Raw genomic sequence first — 13,420 nt, forward strand, 5'->3', positions numbered from 1 at the left:
CTCCACCGCCGCACCGGACGGCGACTCCGCGGGAAACTGCCAGCGCTGCCCCGTCCCTGGCTGACACTCGCCCCGACATCCGGGCCGCCGCCGCCGCACCGGGATGAGTCGCGGCCCCCACTCCGCAGCCGCTGGGGGATTTTCCGTGATGCGCGGCTCCCTCCACAGCAGTCCGGCTCCCCGGGAGCCGCCGTGCGCCAGCGGTGCGCTAGGCGCTGCGCACAGCAGTGTCCAGCCGCCGCCACCACCTGTTACCTGCTCTCGCCTGCACCATGGCCAGACACCAGCACCCGGCGCACGCCCGGCGCGGTGCTGTCGTCGCCGCCCCACTCGCCCGCTGCCGCGCCCCGCCTGCCGCCCGCACCCCTCACACCACCCCAGCCCCGGGGCGCCGCGGTGCGACGCGACACGGCACGGCACGGCAGGGGGCGAGCGGACACCGCCACATCCGGGTGCCGCCGCTCTTAGCGCGCATGTGTGGCCGCCGCGCCGCTGCGAGGCAGGGCGCCGCGGTAGGCGCTGGCAACGCTGCTCCTCCCCGGGGCGCTGCGCTTCCGCGTTGTCAGGCAAGGGGGGGCGACCGTGAGGCGGGGGAGGCGGTCTCCGCGGCGGCGGCAGGAGGTGGAGGATGGCTGTGGGGGCGGGCGGCGGCAGCAGTAGCAGCCGCTGGCAGCAGCCGTGAGAAGCCCCGCTGGTGGCTGGCTGGCGGCACACGCAGCTCTAAGGAGGCGGAGGGTGCCTGAAGCCGAGCCGCGGGGCGGGCGTCTGCGAAGGGGGGAGAGACTGCGGCGGCGGGAGGGGACCGGCACACGCACGCACACACACACACGCACGCAGAGACGGATGATAGCGGCGGCTGCGGCTGCCACAATGTGAGGCGGGCTGCGCGGGGGGTACGCGGGGCTCTGCGGAGAGGCAGCTCGCACACCCCCGGCGGCGGGAGGGGCGGCCGGGCCGGGGCGGGGCCGGCCGGGCCCGGGGCGAGCCGTGCGCCCCGGCGGGCAGGGCGCGGGGCGGCCGCGGGCGGCGAGTCTGGGACCGGCGGTGGTGGCGCTGGTGGGCTGACCAGCTCCTGTTTGCTTGGCTCCAGTCTCCGTCTCCGAGCCCGCGGTCCCCGATGAGGAGTGCCCCTGCGCTGCCGGACTGACGCCTGGCCGCCCTCCCCGCGGACGAGGAGGAGCGCTGCCCCGCGGCGGAGAGCGCGGCGCCTCGCATCGCGGGCGGCCCCTGCACCGCCCTCTCCGGCGGGGGCTCAGCAAGCCGCCTGCGGGGCGGGCGGCACGGCGCGGCGGTGACAGCGCGGCGGCGAGGCCGGGGGAGCGGGGAGCGCCGCCGCCGCCGTAGACCATGAGGAAATTTAACATCAGGAAGGTGCTGGACGGCCTGACGGCGGTCTCCGCTGCCGCCTCGGCGTCGTCAGCCGCGCAGCAGCAGCAGACTGGGAACCGGGAGACCGAAATCCAGGAGACTCTCCAGTCTGAGCACTTCCAGCTCTGCAAGGTGAACGAATGCTGCAGCCCCGAGCCGGCTGGCAGCCGGGGAAGGGGGCGCGCCGCCGCGGTGGGCTTTGCGGGCTACCTCTCGGTAGCGACCTCGCCGAGCCTGCCTGCCGCTCCTGTTTACTTGTTTGGATTTATTATTGGGGAAGGGGGGGGGGGCGGGCGGGGAGGGGAAGGAAGCGGCGAGTCAGCTGTACGGGTCTTGTTGGATTTCCGTAGTCATCTTTCCTGGAGAGTTTCAGGGTTTGTCGTCTTCTAGACTCTTTCATGCATGTAATATTAACCATGTTCATGAAGGCTTCCTGGAGAGTGGGATGGATGGGGGAAGGAGTGATACCTAGCTGTAGTGCAGCTCTTATTATCGCGGCATTTGGGTAGAAGCCTCTGCTAATGGGCCCGAAGGACAGGGGATCTGTCGCTCTGCGTTATTTTCAAATGCGTTTATCCTGCTCCTTTATGCCTGAAAAAGACTGTAGACGTTTGTGGTGGTTTCGCTGCAGTGTGTTGCCAAGTTGCCGATGCTGCTATTGCAAATGTTCTCCAGAGACAAAGTTCCTGTTTTGTTGCCTTTTTTTTTAATTTACTTGTGTGTGATATGATAACTGCAGTTTGTGTCTGCACACTTCAGAAAATGATGCAGCGAATTAATCCGCCAGCTGTACCAAGAGGAATAAAAACTGATTTGAATATCAATGCCCATTTTTATCTTTACTATGCACCCATGGCCTAGCTTGATATGGATGAGCTTGTTTGTGGATTTTCCTTCTTGTTTTATCTAGTATTGCAGGCATTTCTACTGCTTCTGCAAGTTGTTCACGAAGGACATGGAAAAGAGCAGAGCTGTTACCAGTTAGATTTTATTCACTGTGAAATACTGAGAGTTGCGGGGTATGCCTGCAACTTCAGTGAAGTGAAGGGAGTATATCAGAAGTTTGCTGTGCATTTATGAGGTCCTAAAATAACTTTGCTTTAAACTGAATGTTTTGAAATGGAAAAGCTAGCATTTGTGTGGTTTCTGTTGTGTACATTTGTAACGGAAATAAGAGCAGGTGACATTTTTATTATGTTCTTGATTCTAATTAATTGCAGCCTGAGAAGTGTAATGGAGTTATTGCTTGGTCAATTACCAAATTAGTCTTGGCTCACCAAAAAGCTGAATGTGCCAACAGCTTCATATTATGAAAGAATCCCATAGTTGAGGGTTTTTTTTTTTTTTTTTTTGCTTTGTCCAAGGTAGTGTTTTTTGAGTGTGTCTATTTGGAGACTGGGCTTTTTGTCTCCTTGGGGAAAGCAGAGGGCGAGAGAGTGGCTCTGAAAAGCTTGTGTTTGTTTATTTTGATGTTTTTTTAGCATGCTGAGAGAGGTTGCACTGTCATGTGGGGGGTCTCTTGAATTGAAATGGAAGTGCTTCTCAGAGAAGCTGGTCTTATAATTTGTAATAGTTTCAGTGACAAGTCTGGCTTTGATAAACTTCCCAGGAACATAACATATGTTAATAGTTTAATGCCTCTCTTAGAGCTGAAAATAAGAGTATTCAGGGAGTGAGGCAGATGGGGGGAAAAATGCTGAGTTGATCCAGACTTTGTACAAATGAAATCTAAGATTCAAATTATATTTCAGTATGCATAACTGTCTCTTGATGATCATGAATTGGTAATTAGGATCCAAAAAGATATTTTGTAATTGGTTCATGTAAGACAGCTAGTTTTCTCAGTGTGCTGTTAAAATACTCTGTTGTTCCTTTCTTAATTGCAATTAACACTGAATCATCTTCCCTAACATACAGTATTGATTCTGTTTATTTTTGCTCTGCTGCTTGACCCGTCATTACTGCGATGCTCTGACTTGTTAGACTGTACGCCATGGTTTCCCCTATCAACCTTCAGCCTTGGCATTTGATCCTGTTCAGAAAATACTGGCCATCGGGACTCAGACGGGAGCACTAAGACTGTATCCTTTGGTATTCTGAAGCGGATTTGGTACACCTCACACGAGATGTTTTGATTCGGCTCCTGGAACCATTGCGAAGTCTGGTGGGAACCAAGTATGCACGAAGGGAGAAGAAAAATTTTGTTTTCTGTTGAGGCTTTTTGTTGTTTTGGTTGAAGTTGTGTTAATGATGGGAAGTATGCCTGCTTAGTCCCCATTATCTCAAGGTAATATATACATTTTATAGAAAGTTACTAGTGTGCTGATAGTTTACAGCAGCTGGCTGCAAATCTAAGAAATCTTAGCTGAGCTCTCTTTTGTTGTTCTGCTGTATCTTCTGAAAAATTCTATGCTGCTTAGTTGGTTTTGTTTGATTTGGGTTTTTTTTAGTGGATTCTGTGGTTTTTTTTCAGTCTTTGTTCTTGAGATAAGCTTTGTAATACTGCAGTTACCTGCTACTGCTTCCATGTTGCAAAAAAATTACTTCAAGTAGAGACAATAAAGAGTACAGGAATTTTATCTTACTAATAGCTTCCAAGAGTCTGAGATGAGCAGAGTGAGTTTGTGGAGTAAAACACCAGTAACTCTGCTTCTTTTTGCTCACTAAAAAGTTAACTACCTGTACATTTGTAGCCATATGGTACTATGCAAGCCACATAACAACATATGTGTGTTAACTTTTATTTTTAAAAGAAGATCCACACTACCCAAACTTTACTTTTCAGCAGAAGAGAACTGAGTTCTCCCCTGAAATTGACTGAACTCTGATTTTTTTGGAGAAGGCTTAGGCCATCTTGCTAGAAAAAGGGACTTAATCATCTTTAAACTGTAGGTAAATCTCATCTTTTCCTTTGCTGTTTATATTGGTGTGCAAGTAGACCCCTTTTATTTGTTTGTTTATTTCTGTAACATCAATATCCTGTCTATAAGGTCAATTTCCCTTTTACAAGTTGAAAAATTAGAACTTCAGTATGAAGTCCAAGGTTTTAAGAGGCTAAAGTGTATTGTGTGGTACCTATTAGGAACCCTGAAGTTCTCTTAATTCAAAGAAAGAGTAACAATAGTTACTCTTCATGCCATAGTGGCTCTTCATGCCATATTTGAAATGACGCTTAACTCCAGAAATTTTGGGTTTTAAAGAGGGGATAAAGTTGGTTTAAATGAAGTGTGAGTGGATGGTGCTGTTAATGACTTTCAAATTGATAGAATAGATGAGAAAAGCAAGAGAGATCTAAAAGTAAGGATTTGGGTTGGAGGAAAAGGAGAGATCAAGATACACCTCTTTAGACCTTACTCATCTGTAATTTTGGGCAACATGATGTTGTAGTTCAGGTAACAACTGGATAAAACCTGTTGACTGGCACTCATCCATTACTACACCTGTGAATCTTGGAGTATGTGTTGCTTTCAAAGTAATCCAGAGAAGTGTTGCAAGACTGTGAGGAAAGAAACAGTTAATGTGAGAGGAAGCAGTAACACTGACAAAAAAAAATGTATTTCCTAAGGTTGGGGAAGAAGTTTCATGCAGAGGCTGAAATGTTGCTGCTTCCCTAACTGAAGATGAACACGCTTTCCAGTATCTTGATACAGATCTTGGTTCTTGAAATAACTGGTTAAAACTCAATAGGTTAGCTCAGTAACCCAACAACACTGGCAGAAGTTGCATCTGCTGCAGTTACGTGCTTTTTGAGATGGAGGAGCACGGGTAGAAGGGATAGACTCGGACATGTTCCCAGCGTAAAACTAATCTCTTGCTTTCTGCATGATGAAACTGCTTTGCAAAACACTATTTGGGAAGAAGTGAAACTTGCAAGAAGTACTCATTCTGTTGCTCAAAGATAAACATGCAACCCAAAAATGCTTGTTGACTTACAGGGTGTTTTACTTGCTAGAGTTTTTACGAACAATAGAGTATGTGGAAGGATTCATTGAAGTGAGAGCCACTTACTCCTTAGAGCTGCAAAAGGGCTTTTAATTGAAACGAGATATTGACTAGAAAAGCTGAGTCAGTAAAGAGGTATGCATAGAGAAGTAGATTGTAAAAGTATTAGAAAAGTCATCCTTGCTTTCATCTGCATTCACGTTGTGAGAGTATGGAAGTAAAGGAATGATAATGCTGCTTTCATTGCCTATGAGTAGATGGGAGCTAGGTATTAGTGTTTTCCATGCATTTTGACAAGCACTCACTTTCTATTGCAAGTAAATGATCTGAGGAATTGTGAAGCAAGTCTTTTATTCTAAAGGGTATAAAAGATAAGGTATACTGAAATCAAGGAGTGAGCTAACCTGTTTTAGGTTTTCATTAGTATGTGAAATTAAAGTACTGATTGACTTTGGGCCCTTTACAGAACATATTCTCTGTATTTGGGCAGTCAGCAATTTGAGTATTTTAACTTCAAAACCAGTATTGATTAGAATAGATTAATGTGAGCAAGACTTTCCAGAACCACACTTCCATCTCATTTTTCTTTACAAGGACTCTGTAACCACTAGTGGAGAAATGGAATTCTAGTACAGGAATACTGAATGTTGTCTGTAGTATTATATACAGTGTCATGTAAAACTAGAACTAAAGCTCTTTCTGAAGAACCAAAATCTGTGGATAAAAATATACTGGGAGTTCACCGACTTAGTTTATTTTGAATGTGTCTCTAATTGTTGAATAACATTAACACTGTATTCAGTTCTCTGAATCCACAAAGTAATTGTGAAAATGGAAATTACCTGAACTATAGGTGGCATGTTTCAGTAATGATATTGCAAGCAGAATTACTGCTCTGTTAGTGTTCTTTGTCCCTAATATTATGTTTGATGGATGGAAATCAGAAGAGAATATTGTGGAGTTGGTGACTTAGAGTGCCAGAGTCAGGGCTTTTCCATTCTATGCTCATTAGCAGCAGTTGTTTCTAGATCTTGCTATTTTAACAAGAAGAGAAATCCATAAAAGTATTAGGAGGAGATTGCTTTTAGTTTAAAGCTTAAAACGTGTGACTCATCAAAGTTAGAGTTTGGGATTATTCACTAGTTAAACTTCAATGCATATCCCTTGTATTCCCATTAAAAAAATTCTACTTCCAGAATTACTTAGAAATATTTCTAATTCTGATTTAGCTAGGAGAATTGAAAGCAAGTGTTTGTGAGGCACACTGATATTGCTCAGGTATTATCCTTAGAGAAGTATTTTATGCCCTCCATAGAAAGGAATGTTTTGAACATTTAGTAACAAAGATTCTGTTTTCATCTTTGGACAGCAACTACTTGGCTCTTTTACTTTATATGAGGAACAATTAAAAGGTATATAGTTCTGTAGAATACAAGCCTTGGAGAGGGGTCAGATGATGAACTCACTGCTCTTGACTATAGAACAGCCAGCTGATGTGAACCTCTTCCTGACATTAGGATCTGTTGAAAACAGTGAAACTGTTTGAGTCTGGTTTCTGTATTGCAGGAGAAATTGAGTGTTGAGTTAGAGACAAACTAAGAAGCACGGGGCTGAGTGACATAAGTCTTGAATTTATTTCTCACATACACCCATAGTGATCTTACGCTGATTCAGTTGTTCCTCTGAGTTCATGGTGCTGATCAGAGAACACTTGATCCAACGGCTTGAGGCGTTTGACTCTTGGCTGGTGGCCTGGCTCTTATGTGTGGCAATTCTGCCTCAGAATCACCTTTCTGCACAGTTCTGGATGCCTGTGGATGTGTTCCCTGCAAGAATCAATTGTGCTCACTGTTTATTTCAAACTGCGATGATCATTGTAAGCCGCTGGTGACCTCATTTGTCATGCGGACCAATATCTTTGACTTTCTCCTTACTTAAGGGAATTTAGCTGTTGTTACCAGAGTGACTTTCACCTTTTGATCTCTCATGTGTTAGATATCAAGTAGTTAAACTTCCATTTATGCTTCACTTCTTTCCTGTGCGTACCTAAACTGCTACAGCAGACTTAGTTCATAGCCTTTAGGTAGTTGTGTGCATAATTGGCTATGCTTTGTTCTCCCAGCAGGTATCAAAACCTTCCAGTGAGTTAAACTTAAGTGAGTACATAAACTCAACTCTAAGTTACCTGAATGGTATAATTGGGTAGACCTCACCGCATGTCATCCTGACTGTTCAGTGTCATAGGTAATAGTCTTGCTTCTGTGCTGTCTTTTGTTTTTCTTCTTCTGTGGAAAAGTCCCTCAAAGTCAATTATGGGCTGAACAAGGTAGCAATTAAACCATGAAGAGGTTTGAGAAAGGTGAAATGGAGTTTTTCAGGATTTTGTTGGTCTCTAGGATGTTGTTTCCTCAGAACTTTAAAATATGAGTTGTACAGGCCTTAATAGTTGGCTGAACTTTTTGTTTGCTTTTATAGAAGGAAGAGTAGGCTTTGAAGCTAAAGCAGAAAAAAAGAAGGAATTCTCCTGCTTCATGTTGTTTAACTGCTTTGTCTTAAATAAGTTTCTTTCATTTTCTGTGCTTTAATTCATCAGTAACAAAACTAGGACAGTATGTCAAATGAGATGTTTTAATTGTTTGCCAGCATGAATGCAGTATCTTTATTGGTGCTTCTTGCCTTAAAAATACTCATTTTCAGCTTGAAGCTCAGCCTCTCTTTTGACAGAGAAGTCTAAAAAGACAGACCATTTTCACTAGAAATTCTTGAGAATAAATGGGATATCTGTAGAGTAAGGGTTGTGCCTTCTACATAGACCAAATTATACCTAGGACTCTTTATTCCCAAGCAGAATATGTTCTTTAGTTGTAAAGTTTGAGGTATTTTTTTCTGTTGCAAATTCAGTTCACAGGAAGAATTAGATTCCTCATCATGCTGTCATTAAATATCTGAAGATCCTAATAATTCAAAATGTCAAAATCAGTTTATTTCCCTCTATTCTTTCCAGCAGTAAAAGATGGCATTTAAGTAATCAAGTGGCTGAACCTTACACATATTTGGGATATTTGAAACTTGCATTCTATGACTTCCCTTCACTGACCTTTGAGAACTCCTCAAAACTGTTATTCTCTCATAGCTCAAAACCTGAATGTGTGGGTCTATGCTGTCAGTTTCTAATGAAATGTTTATATTGCGTCATCCTAATAGTTTTGCTGTAGATGTATACCAAAACATTCAAGCAATTTGGTGAGTTTTCTGATACTCTAACAAAATTTCACTTCAAACTTGTGATTATATGTGTTAAAAATATCTTTCCTTTTGATCATTCAGACTATGCAAGGCAGCTGGACTTTTAAGTTTTTGTTGGGTTATTTTCCCCTTATCGTCAGCTTGAGATGTTGTGGTATAGATTGGTTTGGTTTGTTTGTTTGTAGTTCTACACTTGCTCTTTCTCCCTTCTCAAGAAAGGGCAGTAAGGCAATGGTTGAAGTTGTGTTTACAGTGTGGAGAGCAAAGATTTATTTTTTTGAAAGGGAGCATTTAACTGTGAAGTTGGTCCAGCTTCAAGGGGGGAACTGAACCAGATTAACTTAGGAGATCCATTCCAACCTAAATTATTTTGTGATGCTGTCTATTCTATGAATATACCGAAGTTGAATTGAAATAGCATTTTGTGGATTGTCAGGGTGGGGGGTTTTTTGGCGCTTGTACACTGAATAGTCTTAACCTTTGGAATATTCTTCTGGACTTCAAACAAATTTTCCTGCTTTAGAAGAGCACATCAGTAAAGCTACTAAAAATATTGCAATAGTGTAATGCCAGAGAGACTCTGTGATTCTGTGATCTGTTAATAAGTTTATTGGCTATTTTACCATCAAATTCACATGGAATGATTTAAACAAGAGAACTACTTTGCTGAAAACATACATTAATCTTATCACATTTCTTGTTTTTCTTAGTGCTGCCACATTTCTTATCATCTCTTCCAGCACTTGGTTTACATGAATATCATTAGCTCTCTTACATCTTTCTTTAGATAAAAAAAATCCCCATTCCCGAAATGGGGGGGAAAAAAAACCCCAACTGCCTCTGGATATTGTGAAATCAAATAAGGCTGAAAATGCTATGATGAGACATGTAACTCTCAAATATATAGAATTATAACAAGTCAGTCCTACACAGAAAGCTATGCTTGAATTCTTCACTATAAATAAGGTGATGTACTTTTAAAATCTGTGATTACACTCTGGGAGATTTGATTCTGGCTGAAATAGAGTCAATTTTCTTCATAGCAGCTAGAATGGGACTATGTTTTGGATTTGTGCTCAAAACAGTGTTTATATTTTAGCTACTGCTGAGGAGTGCTACCACCCCAGCAGCAAGTGGCTTGGGAGTGCACAAAAAGTTGGAGGTGGGAACAGCTGGGATAGCTGGCCCCAACTGACCCGAGCGGTATCCCACTCTGTGACTTATGATCAGCAATTGAAAACAGGGGAAAGGAAGCGTAAGGGGGGCACATTTGGTGTTTGTCTTTCCGAGTAACCATTATGGGTGTTGGAGCTGTGCTTTTCTGTAGATGACTGAACACCTGCCTGCCAATGGGAAGTAGTGAATGAATTCCTTATTTTGCTTTGTTTTATCTCTTAAGCTGTCTTTATCTCAACCCATGAGTTTTCAGTTTCACCCATGTGATTCTCTCCCCCATCCCACAGGAGGGAAGTAAGTGAGCAGATGTATGGTGCTTAGTTGCTGGCTCGTGTTAAACCACAACAGTCTTTTTTGGTGCCCAACATGGGACTTGAAGGGTTCGATATTTGATTGGAATGTGCTAGATTGAATTTATAGCTGTTACTGCTGTTCAGCTATTAATCAGCAGGCTTCTGTTCTTGCCATGGGACTTGCTTGCCTTACAGAGTATTAGTCTAGTGCTCATTAGTGGGTGCTTTTTGCGCTCACTGCTTGCTGTGTTGCTTATCATCTTACTCCGCTTTGCCTGAGAACATTCTGATAACAGCAATGGCGATGTGCCTGGGCTGGCAGGTGGCCAGAGCATCACTGCTGTTTCTGTGCTGCTCTACAGGATGGGCTGGATCTCCTATGTAAGCTCAAGTCAAAGGGACTGTTACCTGTGGAAGTCCACATGGAAGCAGGACATCCCAAAGTGTCTGTAGGCTGTGGATAAGCCCATGCCAGAGTGGGTGCATCTCATAGCTGACTTTTATAACCTCAGCGTCTATAGGTGAAGTCTGTGCTGCAGCAGGTACACCTCTGAAGGCTGAAGCATCTTTGCTGAAGAAGCTTCAGTGGCTGTGCATGAGGTCATGCTGGAGCACCTCAAAGCATGTGGCTGTGGGTAAACCTGTGACAAAGCAGGTACACCCCTGGGAGGACAGTAGCCATAGGTAAGGCCATATTGGATAAGGCTTACTTCTGAAGGGACTGTGGCTGTTGGTAAAGCCACACTAGAGCAGGTGCGCCTCAGAGAGACTGTGCTGTAGAAGGTCTTTGATTTGAGATGGTACTTCATATACTCTTACTAAATAGCTTTTAGTAGTAATTATTTTTGTTCAAATAATATCTCAAGTATAAATGCATTAAATTGTAGTGTAATGTACAAAAATTATCTATAGAATGAAGACTTTTCTTCTCTGTAGGTGTTTTACAGACAGAGTAGAAGCCTAATGAATATAGCCTTGCAGCTTCAAACTTGCTGGATCACTGAGAGCTTAGGGAAGGGAATGTCTTTGGAAAGCATGCAGTTTGCAAGGCTGCAGGTGTTTGATCAGAGCACTGGCATAGCCTGTTTCCTTGTACCTCCTAGCTATTTGTGAGGCACCAAGGTAGTATGGATTGCACGATCTGACAATGTTAGGGTAAAATGTAACAAGGAATTGGGACCCAGCTCAGGCTTTCAGACTTTTGTTATAGCACTTAATTCACTAGCCTCTTAATTAATTTTTGTCTGATTCTTTCTCAGTCACTGTGGAAGGGCTTTTAGAAGTGAAGTCATATTATTCCTGCTCGAGCAGTAACATCTGGAAAAGTAGAAGCAGCTCATGATTTGAGATGTGAGAAAGCAAACTTGAGAGCAGAAATCAAGATTGTAAACCCTTCCAAACAAAACTTCCTGCTTGACAGAAGTTTTGTAACTGCATTACACTTCTGTAAAAATAGAGGTCTGGAAACTTTAGAAGTTTCACAAAGAAAAGATAAACATTCTTACATATTACCTTTAGGGTGACTAGAAGTGCCCTGTTGGCCTATTGTTTCCTGTTCATCCTTCTAGAAATGTTGTTTCTCAGTTTAATTGAACAGTATGACCCCACATTATTCATCAGTATTCCTATGACACATCTGGTTTTGTATGGTTAAATATGTAGAAGCTCAGTGAAAGCTGGAGTAAAACTTGTAAATTATTACATTCCATGTGAAATCAAGAAAGCTGGAGGATGTGGGTTTGAGGAGCAGTTCGCTTTTTCTTTCATCTTTGCTAATTGGTAATGGTTTAACATTTTAGACTCCTTAGTTTTGAGTGAGTTAATTCAGTGGTAGGTCTTTCTTTTATTTCTTGGATCTTCTCTCTTTCTCTCACTACTCTTCATATCACCGATCCTGGACTGTACCACCAAACAGATCACTGTAATTCTTTGGAAAATGCAGATTCTTGATTGTGCAAAGTACGTATAGTTAAGTAGGTAAGTAGTTTTCCAGAGAGCTAATTCTTTAACATGAAGTATATGTATTTGTTTGCCAGCCTGAGGAAGAAGTCTGTGGTACTTGTGAACCAAAACCACATACGAGAATGCGTTGCTTAGCCAGCATACTGGCAGTGGGTTTCAGCAGGCAAAATTACTCTGTTTTGCTGAACTGTAAGTTTAAGTCATGGTATTGTAATGGGTACTTGAATGCCAATCAAGCATAGCCTTGTATTCAACTGATGATAATTGGGTGACCTTATTTATGTTAATGCTTCTATCATAGGCACTTGATAATAATACAGATTTCGTATTCATCACAGGGAACACTAAGGTACTACTTCTGTTGACTTCCAGTGCAAGTACAGGTGAGAGTCTAATGTCATCATTTAAATCTGTTAGTGATATTTACATCACTGAACTTGGGCACAGTTTAAAATAATGATGGTCTTGTAAATAGCTAAAAGTTCGATATTTCAGTAGTGAGGACTGGTAGAGTGGTATTATTCCTTATTTAGTAGATTTCTAAATATAGCAATTTTGTCAGCCTCAGGGCACTCATACTGAATCCTGCTTCACCTTGATTTTTACAATACTTTAATGAAGTTACTCTTTCTGTGGCTATCATTTAGCTTCATCTGGCATGTTGATGTTCAATTTAAGATGCTTTGCCACCAATGAGAACCGTTTTGTCTTAGTTAATGTCTTTTGTAAGAGATCCCAAAACTGCTTTTACGTCTTGAGATCTGTACAGCTTGATGACAGCCTTGGTCTGCATACTAGCTGTTCTAGCTTAATCACTTACTGCAAAGACTTAGTCTATTTTGAATCCCAAAGCTTCTCTTAAACAAAAAATCCAGGACTTGTACTGAGCTTGCTCATATCAATTGCTACTTGTACTGAGCTTGCTCATATCAATTGCTAAATTAAGATTGATTTTAACATTGTATTACTAAAAATTTTTCAATGGAGTTCAAGAATAGATCTTTCCCAGTCATTTGTCCACAGTAGTTCTATTCTGTATCGATGGTTTTTCATTTACTTTGACTTGTATCTTGAGTGTCAATAACAGTGAAAATAGATGAAACTTGACATTTATCAGCTAGTACAGAAGACAAAGTACAAGATGCAATGCTTTGAGGAATGTTGGGTTGTGCTGATTGAGCTAATTAAAATCTGAAACTGATTTTTTTTCTTTTAATAATAGTGCTGATCATAAATGCTTCATAATGCCTTAAAGGTCATAACAGAACCTGGTTTCTGTTTGGACAACTTGAAGCTTAATTTGCTTCTAACTGAGATAGCACAATTGCAGTGACCATTGCTTCCATATCCAGAGTGTTAGCATGTCTCACTCAAACCAGACAACATTCATAAGATCAGAACTGATGGAGAGAGGAGTTTAGGCTCTTCAGTAA

At 42.9% G+C, this 13,420-nt stretch overlaps 1 protein-coding gene across 9 annotated transcripts in view; it reads left to right on the top strand.

Moving 5' to 3' along the window:
• The first annotated feature begins 633 nt into the window (after positions 1-633).
• The window catches only part of STXBP5 (syntaxin binding protein 5), a 109,193-nt gene continuing 96,406 nt past the window's right edge, over positions 634-13,420 (top strand). For 7 of the 9 annotated variants that reach the window (XM_061991665.1, XM_061991670.1, XM_061991669.1 and 4 more), the window contains exons 1-2: positions 1,000-1,500; positions 3,352-3,449. In XM_061991665.1, the coding sequence (XP_061847649.1) occupies positions 1,348-1,500; positions 3,352-3,449 (251 nt within the window). In that variant the 5' untranslated portion in view covers positions 1,000-1,347. Of the gene's footprint in view, positions 873-998; positions 1,501-3,351; positions 3,450-13,420 lie in introns of those variants that run through there. The other 2 variants (XM_061991667.1, XM_061991668.1) reach the window with 2 other exon arrangements.

The sequence above is a fragment of the Colius striatus genome, chromosome 2, assembly GCF_028858725.1.
Source record: "Colius striatus isolate bColStr4 chromosome 2, bColStr4.1.hap1, whole genome shotgun sequence".
In the NCBI taxonomy this organism is placed as follows: Eukaryota; Metazoa; Chordata; class Aves; order Coliiformes; family Coliidae; genus Colius; species Colius striatus.